Source organism: Chelon labrosus (assembly GCF_963514085.1).
Source record: "Chelon labrosus genome assembly, chromosome: 16".
NCBI lineage: Eukaryota > Metazoa > Chordata > Actinopteri > Mugiliformes > Mugilidae > Chelon > Chelon labrosus.
Window position 1 is genome coordinate 13,753,650 of NC_140349.1, and position 18,775 is coordinate 13,772,424.

The 18,775-nt window shown below is 42.3% G+C and overlaps 1 protein-coding gene across 2 annotated transcripts in view; it reads left to right on the forward strand.

Moving 5' to 3' along the window:
• Positions 1-9,090, forward strand: part of runx1t1 (RUNX1 partner transcriptional co-repressor 1) — a 56,601-nt gene extending 47,511 nt beyond the window's left edge. Inside the window, exons 8-11 of one of the 2 annotated variants that reach the window (XM_084563962.1) lie at positions 457-652; positions 1,254-1,322; positions 3,586-3,818; positions 4,674-9,090. In XM_084563962.1, coding sequence (XP_084420088.1) covers positions 457-652; positions 1,254-1,322; positions 3,586-3,818; positions 4,674-4,994 — 819 coding nt within the window. In that variant the 3' untranslated portion in view covers positions 4,995-9,090. The remainder of the gene's footprint in view (positions 1-456; positions 653-1,253; positions 1,323-3,585; positions 3,819-4,673) is intronic. The other variant, XM_084563963.1, reaches the window with a different exon arrangement.
• The last annotated feature ends 9,685 nt before the right edge of the window (positions 9,091-18,775 follow it).

Here is an 18,775-nt window from a genome sequence, read left to right on the forward strand (position 1 = left end):
ACTGACAAACTGATGATTGCATGCTCACCATCAGTGTTGTTACTCGGTCCCTTTAAACCCCCAAACTATCTACATGTTCAAACTAATTGAAAAATCACACAAGTCTCACATTTGCGGTACTGTTTTCACCTCATTGTTGTTGTTATGTGCAGTGAAAATTTAACCAACCAATCATACGATGTGCACACAAATATATTACTGACTGAAGTGATGAAGTAGGATTTCAGCTGGAGAGGTGTTACCTGCCAAACCTAATCAACGTTTCAGCAGAGAAAGTGTGCCTCCGTACCTATTGTTTCACAGTCACACAGATGAATATGATAATGACACGCAAAAATAACATGACAGATGTTAGCCTTGTTTTAGAACCATACCCTCCACAACTACACACTCTAAATTTAACCCATCTATGCTATGTGTAAACTCAGCGCCGTGTCTGCTCCCTGTCCCTCCCAGCTGCTGAACTGTATAATGGACATGGTGGAGAAAACGAGGCGTTCCCTGACGGTACTGCGGCGGTGCCAGGAGGCCGACCGAGAGGAGCTCAACTACTGGATCCGGCGATACAGTGATGCTGAAGAGCTGAAGAAGGGGGCTGCTAGTGGGCAGTCAAGGCAGCAGAGCCCCGCGGCACAGGAAAATGCGACATCAGGTAGGAGATCGCATATATGTGGAGTATTAGAGGTATTATTATTCAACATAGCTGTATCTGTATGCTTACAACTCTAAATCCTAAATATATAATAAATGCAATGCAAGTCAAATTTGAGAATTTGAAGTAAAAATTTCAAAGCACAATTAAAGAAGCCCAAATCTGAAAGCCTCATATTTTATTATTAATTTAAAGTTCCTTTAAAGTTCCTGCGTAGGACGATACATGATTTTATTTAAAGCAGTGTCAAGAAAGGCCATTATTAAATGTGGAGTTCCACAGGGTTCAATTCTAGGCCCCCTAATGTTTGTATGTGGTAACACTGGGTCATATCACATCATAATTTTGTGTTGTAATACTCATACTCATGACAGTCAGCTGTAAATATTGATGTCCCTTTTAACCCCTAGCTATTTTACATCTCAGTTTCGTCACTGACAAAAAATGATAATCTTTATTTCTCAAATTTTTGGAAGAAACTAGAGAAAACCCACAGATTTGACGCAGGATGCTGATTTCTTAAACGGTATTTTGAACTCTGTATGTCATGCAAAACATTGGTTGATCTCTACACCATGGCTGTGCGTTTGCTTTTCCACAGAAATTCACAGGGAGCTGCTGCACCGGCCCGTGTCTGGCTACGTCCCAGAGGAGATCTGGAAGAAAGCTGGTGAGCAGCACTTGCCTCCAATAATCGCACACACTGTCTCTCTTTTTCAGTTTATCTCTCTGCTGTTGCTTTGTAGAAATCAAGGCCATCGTTTTCACTCAGATAATTCTTACCCTCTCTCCCGCCATCCTCATGTAGTCTTGTCTAGAAACGTATGCCCTGCCAGACTGCTAGAGTCAGGCTGCTCTTGGAAAATGTTGTGTATCTGAAACTAGGAAATGAAATAATATGAGTTTCACCACCATACTCTACTCACTCCAAATATGATGTCAGGCCAAAGAACCATGTTATTGCACCAGTCAAATAATAGACACGAGTAGCTTTTACAGCTGGTCCTGCGGTTCTCCGGTTAAAAGTACCTACAGTAGCAAGTTTTGGTATCTTTTTGCTTTCTGCTCTCTCGTTATCCTTCCAACGACAGCAGCTGTTCTGCAACTTAACGAAACCGTGGAAGGAAATTTGTAGAGTCAGTTAAGACCAAGCAGCGAAGCAAATTTATTGTTTCAAAAAACAGCATTTCCCATTAAATGTCTAGCACACGGAGACCTGTGTTCTTTAAAGCCACGAGTGCAGCTGCAATCACCATTATCGCCATCCTGAAAACTGTTAAGAAAAACGAGTTCAATGCCTGAGGAATTCACTTTGTATTCCCCATCAGTGATACAGTATATCTGCCTTTAAACCCCTTGGAGAAAAGAAATTGTCCCCTTGCTTGACCAAGCATGATGTGTGAGATACTCAGAACAAGTAATATGCATTTAAATTGAATTGAGTATCACCATCGGGACGCCGCCTGCTCTCCAGTACTCTCCTTCCCCTCGCCAGCTTTGATCGATCTTCCATCTAAGGCATTTGGTGTGTAATCACAATTCCATGCACAAGGCATATATCACGAGTCACCAGGGCAATTTCCCTGACTTCAGGCAGCGTAGTACGTTCAAGAAAAAAACACCCCGGTTTAAAAATTTAGCTCGATCACAATGGAGAGAAAATGTCTCTGTCTTCATAAAAGCCCTTGCCTGATATTGGAAACAGATTTTTACATTTGTAATACAAGTGTAATGTGTTCAAAGGAAATGATGTAAAGTGAAGCATATTTGTCAGATATAAAGCTGCACTTATCTTTTGTTGGTAGGATAAATAGGGCCTGCTATTATGCACTCTATCTGTATTCTTCTCAGTATTCCCGTTATCCTTTTCACTTCAGTTGCTTATACTCTGGCTGAGGAGAGGCTGATTTAAATGTGACCCAGGGAGGATTGGAAAATAGGATTTTTAACACAATGGAGTGCAGCCGTGAATACATCTGTTTGAAATGGGCAAAATGTTTACAGTTGGTGATAAATATTCAAGCACCTTGCATGGTGTCCTACCGGTTTCCCACTTCCCCTCACCGCATGGGCCTCTGGGATCACAATGGAAATGCATAATTTAAATATAAATTGCCTGATTTGCATACACAATTAGTCAAGTTACAGGCTTGATGGGAGCAAACAAAAAGCCCTCCTTTTGCTTTGACGTTCAGTCGGAATTCCGCTGCTTAACACTCAACGCTTGCAAGGTTATTCATTCCACAAAACAAGTTTGAAATAACACGTTGCTCCGGCCCGAAAGCGCGTCGTTTTGTGAGCGATTACCTGGGATTAATTAACTCAAAAAGAAAATATATACGTGTGCTATTTGCTCATCCTCAAATAAGATGCTTTTAACTTTCCATTAAAACATCACACGCTGACCTATTAGAGGGTCTAACTGATTAAAACGCCACCGTCGCTGATGCAAGATTAGCAGTAATTAGACGCAGGTACACAAAAGAGACTGTTTGATCAAAATCAATTCCTGAAAGCCAGAATAATTTAATCAAATAAACTGGTCTTGAGTTAATGTGCACGGTATTCTGCATTTATATATTTAGATTTGATGTTTGATGTCTAGGCAGATTTATAAATTAAAAATTCAGATGAGTAGAAAAAGGGAAATGAGCTTTCATTTGCTGAAAGCTAAAATAGTAATTTTTTTCATATGGGAAATTATTCTTATCATCTCCAGATCCAAAGTTTTTATGGTTATGATTTATGTCTTCCATGTGACCAGATATGATTAAATCCTAATAATTATTTTAATAGCTTTACATACTGTAGTCTTTGTGTTAAGACATAGCAACTGTGGTGTCCTAAAGTAAAAACATCTGTGACGTTTTGAAGTGTACTCATTGAAAGTGACGTTCCAACGACAGGGTCATTTAACACACGCTACGTTGCAGGTACGGGAGGCTTGACTTCCTCTGTGTCCACACTCTTTCCAGAAGAGGCAGTGAATGAGGTAAAGCGACAGGCCATGTCAGAGCTGCAGAAGGCCGTGTCAGAGGCCGAGCGCAAGGCTCACGAAATGATCAGCAGCGAGCGGGCCAAGATGGAGCGCACAGTAGCGGAGGCCAAGCGTCAGGCGGCCGAGGACGCGCTCTCTATAATCAACCAACAGGAGGACTCCAGCGAGGTAGGGACAAACACGCACGCCATCGAGGCTGTCATTATCGCGCTCTCGTTCGGTAGCTGTGGTGTTGAGCTTTTCTTCGTCGTCACCTTTGATGCCAGATGTTCCAGTCACTTCTAAACAACGCAGATCACAAGACCTTCTTTTTTCACAGAAGGTGTTCTCAAATGAGAGCAAGCTGAAGCAAAACAAGGGCTATCAAGCATCTATTATCATCATCTTCCCTGCATCCTCTTTCATGTAGCTTGAATGTTAAGAAAGGTCTGACCAATTCAGCTGTGAGGAAATAAGAGAAGGAGCTTTCATTTGCTAATCGCCACTGGAGACCTTGACGTTTAATCAGTTAAGTGAGAGGGAAATATGTCTCACATCTGACGTTAATTGCAGCAGCGATGTTTATGAGAGAGAAGCGCCCCAGAGGAGAACTTTCAGAGGCTGTTTATAACTTTGTTCTCCTGTTTCCTGTGGATACTCACATACCCTCACTTGCTCTCCCTGCGGTTTCCAGGATATATACGAGGCCCTAAGTGTAATAAGAGATGGGGTTTTGACCTGTCTGTGGTTTGTTTTATGCTTAAGTGCTAAATGTAAAAGTTGAGGCTTGTTTCATGGCGTGCAGTCTGGTGCACAGATTGCTGCTGCTGCTGCTAATCTTCACACATGCTTGTTCTTGGTTTGTTGAGGCATTCTGCTCTCACAAACGTAGCGAACAGTAGCACAATAAGCGAGGGTTCATGATTACAGTTTTAATAACCAGAAGCTCAACACCTCAACTGCACATTTAATGTGTCTGATTGTGAATCCTTCAGGTGCATGACATTTTTGTGTGAGTTGACTGTGTCTCTATCTGTCTGTCAGAGCTGCTGGAACTGTGGCCGCAAGGCCAGTGAGACGTGCAGCGGCTGCAACACGGCACGCTACTGCGGCTCCTTCTGCCAGCATAAGGACTGGGAGAAGCACCACCATGTTTGCGGTCAGACCCTCCAGGCCCAGCAGCAGCAGGCCGGCCAGCAGCAGGGAGGGGTGCCGGGATCAGAGACCCCTGCTCCCATCAGCTCCTCCGCCTGCACCCCAAGCAGCGGCACTGGGAGTCCGGCTGCCACCCCGCCTGCTGCTACCCCTCGCTCATCAACCCCCAGCACCCCTTCCTCCTCTGCCCTTGACGGCACACCGCGCTAAGAAACTCACACAGAGGTTGGAGGCAATGGCCTCCTGGGTGTAACAGCCAGCCCTCAACCCCACAAACAGCATGACTGTCTACATTGCCTTGCAAAGATGCTAAGAAAACGTGGCTAACAGAAAGAGACGGCAGTGCTTCTGTCTATCTTGCGGCGTAGTCATAGAAGGAGGAAGAGGAGGTCCATAATCAGGTCATATTGACTTGCCATGACTTTAAAGAAACACAAAGATATTCTTTGTTTTGAATGAATGAATTTAAATATTGACATCCTTTTATTGTTACACTTGCTATTCTTGTTGTCCGTTTGTCGTTGTACCCGTTGTTGTTAACGTTGCTGTCATTGTAGCTTATTTTCTCCTGTAAATATGAAGAGACTGATCAGAGATAGCCGTGAACTCAAGACAAGTATATCTGACCTCCCCGTTTCAAATGTTTTTAGTTTTCATCCTTGAATTAACGCTTATTTCCTTCCCGTACCTGAGACTAGTCAACCTCAGACATTTTACCAAACAGCAAAGCAAGGGAACATAACTAGCTAGCAGATCGCCTGACATCATCAATATACATTGTAAAGAAAGATATTAGATTTAAATACCCTGAAACATACACGAATGGATGACTGAACAAGTTTGTTGCCTGGAGAAGGAAGAGGGATGGACTCAATCTCTGGCCCACAGAGCGCCATGAAATGGGCAGATGTGCAGCAGATTGCAAGCAGAGCCAGCTGTTCAACCAATGCTATTTCCCTCTCACTTGTAATAATATCCAGGTCAGTGGGCTGGGAAATACAAATCCTAATACCCAAATACTCTCCAAAGGATGTAAAAGGAGGAATTCTTGGACAAGACACAAAACTTTGCCCGCTGCACATGTGGAGGATGTACTGAATCCGATTCGTACATGCTCGGTGGGTCACAAAGGCTCTCAAACAGGAAGTGGAGTCACCATGCCACCAGTGAGACTGTCAGATCACCTCGACAACAGCCGCTGGGCCGCTCAGAGCTGGAAACCTACAGAGTGGAGACCCTCCCCAGACGCTCCCCTCCCCCCCACGTCTCAACTTTGAAAAACATTTTCATCTTTCTTCACGTCCTTATTCGTTTTCTGTAGATGTCATGGTGTTTAAGACTTCTGTCCTGTGGTGTCACCAATGGTTATTTATTGTATATGTGTTGGACTATTGTGACAATGCATTGTACTTCAACCAGTCACAACTCTTTAAGTCCACCATAACTCTCTTTCTAGCTGGTGCAAAAAGAGATAAAAAAAAAAACAAGTGTTATCTTTTTCTTTTCTTTTTTTCCAAGCTGCTTTTCTATTCTGTGTGTTAGTGGTAGACTCCTTGTAGTTCTATGAGTTCAACTTCCCTTCGTCCTCAAGAAAAGACACAAGCTATATCTCAGAGCTGCTACTTGAGTCCGACCCAGATCTTTTCTGAGAACTAGCATGTTGTGCGGAATGCTAACCTAAATGTTTTGTACAAGGGACATACATAAATGTATTTGCACTGTCACAGAGGTTATTTCGGCATGCTTCTTTTCAGCATACTTGTGTTATCGGTATAGAGCCATAATTCATCAACCATTATATATGTAGTATTATACATTCTTTGGATGTGGGGAGTAGGCAAAATGTAAAATCACCAAACACATTTATTATTGTTTTTCTACTCGACATGCTAAGAAAAGCAGCCATAAACGTCTTTTTTTTTTTTTTTTTTTTTTTGGTCGTTGTTTTGTTTGTTTGAATAGTTACAGACAGTGCATGCACATTACTGAACGTTTGTTAAATATTTGTTATTTTCTAGAAAAACTGAGAAAAAAAAAACACAACCAAAAAAAGTACAAAATGCAAAAAAAAAAAAAAAAAAAAAAAATATTCTAACAAACTAACTTTCCAAATGCAGAGGTGTAGACTCCGATTGACAGCTTTAACACTGCAAAGCACCAGGTATCACACAGTATTAACACAAGAAAAAAAAAATAATAAAATAAACACCAAAAACAGCCAAAGACTGACACCAAGGACCAAAATCCTGATTTAAACAATTTCTGAACAGAGGTTTGTCTCGAGCATTCGATTATTTATTCCTGCAGGTTTTGCCAGCGTCACAGCATTAATTTATTTTAATCCTTTTTCCTGGGAATCAGCAGCACTCATCATGCATTGTGAAATGAGAAGGTGTGAATTCAACATAATGACCGTTCACATTTTATCTGGAGCAATAATACCTAACGTGACATGAACACTGAGAACTCCTGTGACCGCTTTCCAGAGAAAGCTGTTGAGCTTGCTTGTGCATTCTCTCATTACACAAATGTCAGATTAAGTGTCCACTTCAGCTCCGAGTCCACCAGTGCCATTTTCTGTTGTTTCATTTTCGTTCCTATCAAGTCATGTCATATTTGAGATTGAAAATGTGCCGCAGCTTTGTTTTTGAACCTTCAGTAAATCAAACAAACCTCTCATTAGCAGTAAGACAGCACTTACCCTGACTCACGCGAAGGCTCTTCACCCCAAACACCTTGGTGCTACACAGACGCGCGTTACAAATTCTGACCTCAAGGAACAAGCGGAGGCCGACAAATGTTGGGGGCAGTTTGCTCCCTCTGTACTTCCTCATCTCTCCCTTCTTGTCTAAATAAATTACACACCTGCTTTCTTGACTTTAAAGGGTTAAACAATCCAAAAAGGTGTCTGACACCCTACTGGCGACTTCTCAGAAGCTGTGAAGAAACAGCCAAGCTGTTTTAACACTAGTGTATTTAAAGGAATTCAACAAATATCGTATGTGTACATCAGTATCAGGGCAAAATCTGGGTTTAAAAAAAAAAAAGAAAAAGAAAAAAAAAGGCAAGCATTATCACTCAATGATTCTTTGAGAAGCTCTATTTTATTTTTTATTTCTTCCCTCCTTTATGTGTGTTTTGCCACAAATTCCTCGGTGGCAAACAAGTATCACTCTACCTCTTACAGCACGATAAGAGCATCAGTCACGGCGCTGATACTGGTCTAGTCGAAACCAAATGGGCACAAGAGAACAGGAAAACAAAAGAAAAAAACCCAAAGTTGAAGCTCATACAGCTGCAAAACCATATCACTACTTGGTAACAATGCAGACCTCATAAATAAATGAAACGCAAATGAATAGAAATGAGAAAAAAAAATGGTTAAAAAAAACAACTTTTGTTATGTTCTTTATGCCTGTGGCGTTTCTAGAGTACATCAAGAGTTTGAACAGATTTAAAAAAAAATTGTGCTAATTTTAAAGAGACGTGTCGTCGATTCCTATTTCGACCGCGCGGGCTAAGGTCACAGATGACCAAATGTTTGTCTTTTTTCTTGCCTCTTTCCCCTTCACCCTTTTCTCCTTTTCTCTGTTGTGAAGACATGCCGAAGTGCTTGTCGACTTCTCAGCTGGGGGGGGTTATACGAAAGGCAAAGCGTGTAAAATAAAAAAATACAAATAAAAAATTAAGGCTATGAATTTAGGCATGCCTGTTTTTTCACAATGGGGGAAATGGTGTTTAAATTTCCTACTTATCAATAACCAGTGGGGACATGTAGGGGCCAACAGTGAACAGCTGTGTCATTAATCCGGGGGAATGAGTTGAACTTCAGGGGTGGGGTGGGGTTTTCCGTTCTCTTAAGAAAATTTATTGTGGATAAAAAAGAGCTCAAATGATTTGAAGTTGTTGTGCAATACTTAATTGAGACATGAAAACCACAGGTTAGTGGTAGGCTGACACTAAGCGGTCTTTCCATCGCTTAGGGTCAGTGTCCTCTAGAGAGCTTTCCAGTCTACTATGTCAGAACTGTGGTTTCTTGTTAATTTTTTTTTTTTTCTTTTTGTTTCTTAATTTTAATTCTTTTTTTATTATTATTTTGGGGCTGTAAACTATGGTCTGTCAGTCTGTGAAACTTTGCAGTATAATTCTGGTATTGTTGTTCTCTTTACGGTGTAATAAATATGTTAATTCCTGACCAAAGACTCGACACCTGTGTTCTTTCATTACAGCAGCGGCATCCAAGGTTAGCAACGGTGGCAAAATAGCGTCAGAGCTCGAAAAAATTTATAGGGATACTCAGCTGACCTTATAGGCTACGTTCAGTTCACATGTCCGCGGAGCTCTAGTGTCAACCTGTGAAGAGAAGATTTTGATTTTGTAGAGAGATTCCAAAAAAAAAAAAAAAATAAAAAAACGTTTTGTTAGTTATCTCAGTTTGAATGTCTTTTACAGAAAGCTTAGATTACAAACTGGTCATTTGGAGTTTGAATGAAGCAGATGGTCAGGAGGGGGTCTATATAGTGCAGCATGTTCAGATCTTTTTAGAAATGTAAAACTTTTCAGACGTCTCAATATCAACAATTACAAGCGTGACGCCCCGTTACCAAGGTCCTGGACAAATAGCCCAATTTTGGTCAAAGAAAAAGAGGAGTCTCAGTCTAGAAACAGTTCAGTTCAATTCTAATGTGACACTTATGGTGCGTTCACACTGCAACCAACAAAAGATGCAAGTCAGTGGTCAGTGTTGCCAGGTCTCCGTGGAAGTGTCACTCAAGCAGGGGTTGGAACAACCATTAATATAACATAGCAACAGGTGAAGCAACGCTTGGTTTGCCTGTTGGTTTTCCCACGTCTCACCCAACATTAGCTACAATAATTAGTTACAATAGCACGTATGGAGAGGAGGCGACCAAGTATTTACTCAAAATATGTTTTACTCAAAACAGAAAATCAACTACCTTTCCAAATATTTTCAGGAAAGATGAGAGAAAGGATAGCCAAGATGGAAGAGCAATGCCACCTGAATATTAAGAAACCGCTGCAGTATATAAAGGTGAACTGTGCCATTAGATAGAGCGTAATTAAATCACAAGGAACTGTGATAGAAGGCACCTAAAAGCTCTTCTACAAGTCAGTCACTAAGGTGACTAAGGTGATGATGGCAGGAAATAATGTATGTCATGTAAAGTTCTTTCGCGTACCACATAAATCGCATCGTGAAACTAAAACTAACCAGAACAAATGTATACAATTCAGCATAAACCTTGTTAAACATAAACTTTAGTGGGGACTTTCCGGTGTGCAACGGCGATACAAGTTAGGCAATCATCTGCCGAGTCTGCCAAATTCATGCAAATGCAACACTAAATCATCTTTTTGACATTCCTTTATGATCCTCCAGTGTAAGATAGACTATAATCAAAAAGTGCAAGGTCAGATGAGGCATTAACCACCATAGGCTGTAAGATTTTTAGAGGCGGTTCCTTTGAAGGATAAAAAGGCTGAAGGGTTACGACTCAAAAGAAGTAGCTGCAGAAAAAGAGATAAGCGTTTCAATAAAAAGGTACGTCTGACAGACGATCAGAACTAAATTGGCTGTACAGATGTGAGCGGAATGTGCAACAGTAACACTGCACATGGCTTGGAGGTCCAGGACACATCTGGCAGCGCGTATCTGTCCGTTGTTCAGCACTTCCCAGTTTCAGTCTCCCGCACTCACGTCTGGTGTTTTCTCGCAGCTTGTTTTGCAGCTTTGAGCGTCAGACAAGAAAGAGCACGAGCAGATCTGACTACAATACACAGTGACAGCCCCAAGTCATGTATGATTTAAAGAATAAGCACCGAGCCCCGACACATTGGCCCAGGTTAGACTTTGTTCAGCTGTTAGTGCTATAGAGTGGACATCCAGACAGTAAGAAGTGGAAAATCAGTCGTCGCTGTTATATCTTAGACCCAAAAATTACTGCTAAGTACATACGCAGCGTCTTCATTTTTCCAGAGTGATGGCTATTCTTCCTTTTTCCAGGCTTTGGCCCTCGCTGTCTTTATTAAAGAGCACTTTTCTACTTTTGCAGTGTCTTTAAAACGTATAATGGCTTGTCCATCTTTCAGTTAGAGACACTTTATAAGTCAGGTCACTATGTACTATGGTCTTTTATTTTGATAGCTTGGAATTGTAATCTTCCCCCACAAACGCCTACAGTAAGTCCCAAAATATTAGCGAATCCTTCTTACTTACAAGACTTAGCAGTGGGTGTGCTTTAGCCATTAGCCATAGTTTGTTCTTCAGACATCCACAGGAGCTTTTACAGTAATTGGTGATACTATAACAGAATAATTGTTGACTGGAAATGATCTTCTCCCCTCAGTCCTCTTAATCGGGTTGAACATTTCCACGCTGACAGCATTTGAGAGTTGTAATTTTATCAGCGGGTCATATGCTCAATTTGGCAAGAGACTTTTATATACAGGAAAAATGTTCGAGTTCGGCACTTTAAGTCGCATATGCCGGTCTGGAGATATAATCTCCATCTGCAAGTGGGCTCTTCAAGGAATACAGAGCAGCTGCCGTATGTGACAAAGGAGTACAGGTGAGGTGGGAAAACTATGGTTCATTTTTGAGAGCGCAAGACAGTCATGTACTACAGCGGCTGTTGGGGGCCCAACTGCCAATTTGTGGCCCTGTAAGCAGTGATCATATCCATTAATATGTCTCCTTCATATCTATTTGCTTACTAATACAGCAGGATTATCAAGATGACTCCAGAGTGCGACGGTTACCAAGCACAGTGACGGGGCTAAATGAACTGTTAAAATTAAGAAAGGCGATATGGAGCACATTACAACAAAGTCGTTAAGATACGAGCCTTTGATGGAGCTATTTATGTGCAGCTCTGACACTGGTACAATTAACCCCCCTGACTAACCTCAGGTTCTTGCCGGACGCGATTGTGTCGGACCTCAAAGAGCTGGAATCAGCTGCTGCCGTTCAAAACGGATGACAGCCAAGCCATGAAGCAGCTCGTCAGCTCTGCCTCTTTTATGACCCCATTCCCCGTCCTTATCTCTGTGTTGAACCACTTTGGAGTTGATAAAGCTCGGGGATGAGTTGGGCTGCCGTGATATTCCTGCCACATTCTTATACATAAAGTTCATTGTGACCAGGGCTTTTTTCCTCTTGCCCTCATCTTCCTCTTCCCCTGTCTTTTCTCACTCCGTCTTATCAAGCCAAGCAGAAGCAGACAGCGGCTTGAATTAAGCGCTGGTCGGGGCGGGGGGAGTGGGGGGGGGGACTGCTTGGAGCCGATAACAATACAAAATGGATTTTCTCAAACAGAGAAAAACAGCTGTCTCCATTATTTGAATGCTTCACCTTTCCCCGCTCCATTAATTGGCTCTTTGATCACAGGCAGAGGTGCACAGTGACTGATAAGGAGTAGGTTATTAGTAAAGTAGCCTGGAGGACCGAGAGGCGGCTGGCCGTGGCGGCCTGCAGGAGATGAGATAAAGGCGTGGTAATGCCGGTGTGTGAGAGTGCCGGTGAGTGATAGGGCCGCGCCGTCTGGCCCTCTCGCTCCCGCCTGGCTCACGGGCAGCGGGAAAAGGAGCAGCAGCAGCAGGACAAAGTGTGATACAGCCGCTAATGCAGGATGTGATTCAGCTTGTGGGGGATAGAGCGTGGGATTTGATTCTATAACGGCATGCTCCTTTAAGTGGTAGATCTCTCTCTCTCTCTCTCTCTTCCTTACAGCCTGTACTCGCCTCTCTCACTTAGTCTTACAAAATCAAACTATGTGAGAGGAATTTTCCTCTGCGCTTTTCATATTGCCCTGATATGTGGTAAGTGTTAGGTCTATGATAGCCCGCAAGGAGAAAAACTAGAAGGAGGGGGGGGTTAGAATGACATTACCCCCATCTAGGGCTTTTTAAAAGAGGGGCGTCTCCTTTGATGTTGCACTGAGCCAAATTCACTGCATTAAATCTGATGGAATTTTCACTATAAGCCTGTTTATGTATTTTCTCACATCCACGGACAAGGGCCGATTTGCCACACTTCTCAGCGGAGGAAGGGAATCTTCAAGAAGTCACTATCTTGTAATCCCCCCTCTCTCTTTCTCACTCTCGCTCTCCCTCCCTCTCTCTCTTCAAGAAATAGGACCGGAGGGGACAAGCAGGGTATTTGTGTATTGTAAAGCGTGGTAAGAAAAGAGGGGAAGTGTTGATATTAAATTACCGAACACAAGGTTATCTAGTTCCTGCACATGGCTAGGCTGCCCTGGGCCAAGGGTAATCTGCTAATAGTGTTCACAACGAATGACATTATTAAGGAACCGGGGCCCATGTGTCAGGGCTCTCTCTGTCTCCCTCTCTCTCAGACTCATACAGCAAAACAGTGGTGAGGAAAAAGAAAATAGTAAAAGAGACAAGGGTGGAGATGGATGAGCAGAGCTGGCGGAAGAGATAGGAGTTGAGGAACCAGACAGAGAGGGAGGGGGGAAAGAGTAAGGATATGAGGATGAAATGCTTTTTTTTTATTGTGGCATTTGTTAAAAATGCCCTGTAAATATCAAAGTTCAGAATGATTTATGACTCCCAACCTGTATGCTGGGATTTGTGACCCACAAAGCACTTTGATCCCCATCTGATGTAAGCCCCGCATCATCGTTGTAAAAGGTTTTTAGTTAGTCCAGCAAAATGGGATGGAGACGGTCCATGTAGCAAAAGAGAAACACTTGCAATAACACAACAGGCACTCTGCAGCTTGCTGTGCGAGGGAACGCCCTAGCCGTGCGCTTCCTCAACAGTGGCGTACAGCGCACTCAGCTCTGACATATACAGGCCATGAACAAAAGCCTGTGCAGCTATCAGTGTCAAGTAATGGCCTCCATACACTGCCCAGCAGGTGAAGTGGAGAAAAAAAAAAACACAAAGCTTCCTTATTCCTCTGGGGAACTAGTGAAAACTCAGCCAAGCAAAAAAAAAAAAAAAAAAAAAACTAAAAAATGTCTTTGTCCTTTTCTTTACACTCATCCCACCTCCTCCAATCTCACCCTTAACCGTGGCAGCATCCTGTTATCCACCGTGCACAACTTGTTCTAGCCGAAACAGCCACAGTTGTTTCACACAAATGGAAACGTTCATTCGACGCGGTCACATGCGCACGCTTGTGCCATGCGGGGAAAGTCAGCTTGAACAGAACAGAGCAGCAAATTAAGATCAGACTTTGGCTGTGAGTTTTCCCCTTACTGTCCAAGGCAAGTTTCCGCCGAGGCGCAAAGAATATCAGAAGGTGCAAACAATGAATCTTGCGCGAAATCCGACGACAATCCATAGCGTTCACTATTAAAAATAGCTCAGAAATAAGTTTAGAATGCTGCCCTTTTGCTGTGCTTATAGCGGTGACTAACGACTCCACTTGACATTTTCAATTCCTCGTTTAACTGTGCAGGATAAACAAGATATTTAACTTGGAGAACTGGCAGACCTTCTACCAGCTCTGGATTCTCACAGCAGCTAACCTCTCACTAAGTAAGCATTTCTCTGAACCTCTATATTTGACATTGACATTCATGGGGTGATCAAGTATATGTTTTTACTGCTTTGCGTGTGTGCGTGGGCGGGTGTTTTAGTGCCAAAGTGAACATCTTGCTAGGATGTGAAGTCAGGAGGTCTCTTCCCATGCAGGCAGCCAGTGGAGAGGAGGTGATTGATGGCTAATGAGGGCTGAATGAGGAGCTGAGGCCAAACACACAGTATCTTGCCTACTGTGGCTTTACCGCATGATGGATGGCATGCTGAGATACGGCACTCACACATACACGTGATGCAGTTTCAAGCGTATGTTTGTGTGCATGCTTCCTTGTGTGGTCCAAGCGAAAGCGTCAGCTCCAGACATTACTTTACAGTTTTGGTATTCCTACGATTGCGTGTGTGTATCAGTGTCCAGCTTTCTTCCTGTTCTCACATGCATCAGTACAAATAAGACAATACAGTTTTCTCCTAACGTCGCCGGTGGAAAACTTTCCTCAGACGCTCACATTAGCTGATTTCTTTGCGGTAACTTCGAGCATGAGCATTTCCCTCATGCTGCATTTTGTCTCTCAGCCCCACTCTGTTCCACTCACTGAGCCAAATCCCATCCAAAAACAGTTTGCCATGACACACAGTGGGACATCACAGTCCATCAGTCATCTTGAACCCCACTGTTTCCCACTCAGTGGTTCCATCCCATACCATTCATATATCCCACAGACTTCACGTATAGACGCAGCGTGTGGCCTCGTTTAAACCCTGCAACATATGGATAGTTGGGAAATCATGTTTTAACCTCCAGGCTAGTTTGATCCGTTTTGTCTGTATGGAGCCTGACCTTCACTGGGATGTCTGTGCATCCAAGGGAACATGCATAACTTGAAGCAAGCGTTTAGAGCCGTCTTTAAAAAAGTGGATTTGGTCCAATAAAGAGCCCAAAATACAGATGTTGCTTTGACACAACACATTACACCACATTTGTTAAAATAGGAATGCCTTAGCAAAATATATAAATGGGATATAAGTGGGTAACACATTAATCAGAAGTCTCTAGTGAATCATCAGTGACTAATTCAGTGTCTACTTGTGAGTTGGAAAGTTTAGTCATCGGGTGTTTTCTCCGTCTGTGACCTCAAGCAATATTTTCTTTAACTCATTATAACATGATTCAGCATATTTAATCTGTCTGCTTGTACTCTGATCAGTTAATGTGAAATACAGATAATTATTTCCTTGAAAAGAGCCTGTTGCTAGAAATATTCCAAGTGAGCTAACTGGACCGGCATTAGCTGCATACTTTGGTCTGAACCGTAAATCACCTATCAGACTGTAAAAGTGTGGCTACTGAGTGCCAGTGATGCGTCTTTGCCAAAGTATGGATATAAATCAGCTGAACGTTTTTTTTTTTTTTTTTGTTTCCTTTACACAACTCGTTTACTTTTCGGGGTTTATCATTATTAAATCTTTCTTTTGCTCAAACTGCCACCCGCCTTTCTCTTTTCAACTCTTTTCCATCACACAGTTTATGCTCAGAGGGAAAAATGCAAGCGTACGTGACGAAACCAGATTCGCCATCACAGCAACGCAGAAGATTAGTGCTGTTGCCTGGACAGACGAGGAGACGCTATAAGCGCCCAGAGAGCTCCTGAGGAAATTTATGGCTTTTCCCTGAGCATCCTTTACTTCCCCAGGCCCTCCTTCCATTCGCCCATCCCGGGTCCTTCGTCTCCCTGTTCCTATATACCTAGCACCCTCTAACTGGCTTCCCCAGCTGTTGTGCACCTGGATGCTGGCCTAGGAGAGGCGTGGGGAAGCATGCCATCCATCTCTCTGAGGATGTGTGTGTGTAGCTGGGGGTTGCTGGAGCATACAAGAAGCAAAAGGATGTGTAATGGGACTTGGGTTGTGGATAAAACTAAATGACAGAGCTTTAGGTCGGTGCTGCTCCATTGTTCCAACTGATCTTTAATCTAATATAAATGTCATGACTAGGGGACATGCCAGCTTAGACAGAACGCTGCTGCATGAAGAAGTTAGTATTCACCTCTAGTCTCAGAGTAGGAGGGATGATGTAAATAAAATATGTGAGATGTTTGAGTGAGACATGGTTTGCTATTCTAAATAAGCCCTAAAGCCAGTGAGGCTCAACCAGTACACTTGCAAAACTGAATGAACAGGAAAATAGTAATTTATGGGTTGGTTTGTGCAAACATCTCAGATACCGCAGATTGATCAAATATTCATGCTGTTTGTGGATGCAAAACATACAGATACCATTCAACACAAACTAGTATCAGTACTGAACAGAATTAGTCCCAGATTTAAGCATCGACAATCTTGTTGTTTAGACAATCACATATAAAAACACTGTTCAAATGCAAAAGACTAGAAGAGAATCTAGGAATGATGGATTTGTAATTAAAATCTAAAGTTTTTTAGGTTTACTACGGGATCCTTTTAACCCCTTGTCACCGAGTGTCGCAAATTCGCAACGCACTGTTTCTGCTCAGACTGCAGCCGAAATTACACATGTAATGCTCCTATGTCGGTTTGTGTACATTCAAAAAATACCTAGGCACCTTTTGCAAGCAGTAGTTTCTCATAGGACCGGTCGGAGTGGTAAGCAAAAACACAAATAATTAATTTCTTTATATAACTGAAAAATCAATTCAGGCGTCAAGGGGTTAAATGTCTTTTTCTTTTTTATATCGACTTATTTTCCTTTCACAGCACAAAATATGCTGTACATCACAAGCATACGCTAATGTATGCTCTTCAAAATAAATATTCTGCAGCGATTAAACCATAATTGTCTGAAAGCTACAGTGCGGAACTGATGGATGACAGGATAGGGTGTTTGTGGCTTAGCCTGTGGGATAAGATCTAGGCTAACTCAGTTTGGAAAATGATAGAGTGATGGAGAGAAATCAGTCGTCCACAGGCCAGCATTGCTGGGGTTTTTACTTACTCTGAGAGATAAAATAACCTAAGAGAGCTAGCTCGCTAACACAGGAATAGCTTTTCCTTGTTAGAGAGCACTGAAAGAAGAGAAGTGTCTGAAGGAAGGAAGGCTGTTGGACTTAAGTGGCAGTGGCGTCATAACAATTGTATTAAGAGGTGTTTTGAATAAGGTTGGAGGTCACTGAAGGCCTAGGTGGAAAAGGTAGTAGCGTATTTCTGCTTTAGTATTTCCATCTGCTTCTCCATCTCCGCAATTTTCGAATTGATTGTTTTGGATCAATAAAGATGGAACACATTGAGGAAAGGTTAACTGAGGAATTTCAAAGGAAGTTTCGCCGAAATTTGCCCCAGTTGTTATTGTTGAAAGTGAAGCAGGAAATAGAGACAAAAATTAACCCGACTGGCAAAAAAGACACAGCGCTGACTAGCGCATAGGTGGCGTTTTTACAGAGCGAGCCAGGCTAACGAGCTCACAAGTATAAATGGCTTGCACCGGTGTAGGCTATGTGCATAGGCTATGTGCGTAGGTTATGGCGTCTAGTCCCGCAGTACTTTAAATGAGCCTTTATAGCCAATTTACTATTACCATTTAACCTAACTCTGAACCAGTATTTGCTGAACCAGTGCTGCAGCCTAGGAATGTTATAGTTCAGTAAACTGTGAAATAGAGGTATATTTACCTCACACCGGATCACTTAATGAGAATTAACTTGAACGTAAAGGACAATCATTTACTGTAAATCTAAAAGTCTTGTATTATAGCTTTAAAGTGTGCTTCTCGAAGAGAAGTTGACAGTACGTCACATTACTCTTGACTGTCACAAGTAAATGTTTCAAAGTTGACAAAGTTTTTAAAAAGCACCACAGGGCAACTAGAATATTTATAGAAGAATAGCGAGTGAGGTTGTCTCTGTGGAAAATCTAAAATTAATTTATTCCTATGTAATGTATTAATGTGATAGAAGCGCTGAAGTCACGTCAAGCCCACGTTGTGATTAAAAGCATTTTATTGGTGAACGTTTTTTTTGCGGAATCAATTTTTCATTCTAAATGTCACAATACTCTGAGTTTTGCAATGCAGATTAGCTGGGATATCTTGTTGAAATATACATGGGACTTCTTTGCTGTCCCAAGGCCCACGAATTTGATTGGTGTGAGCGGGAAAGAAGATGGATGAAGATTGTTGGGGGTTTGTTGTCAAGGGACCAGGAGAGGTTGCAACGTTGTTCTATATCCGCGTGAAATGTCTCCGATCAGAAATGGCAGCTCCCTTATGGATTTAAGTCGAGACGCAACCAGCATACTAATAAACAAACGGCGCGCGCTCAGAGACACGGTGAACACGGAGCGCATGCACATGTGGAGCAACAACAGATATTTACACTTATGGAAACAAATAATGGAGCACAGTAGGCCTGAGGTTATGGTACCTTCAAAGGGTCATTTACTATATTTATGAGTGAGTGAGTGGAAGTGGAAATAATTAAAATTTTATATAT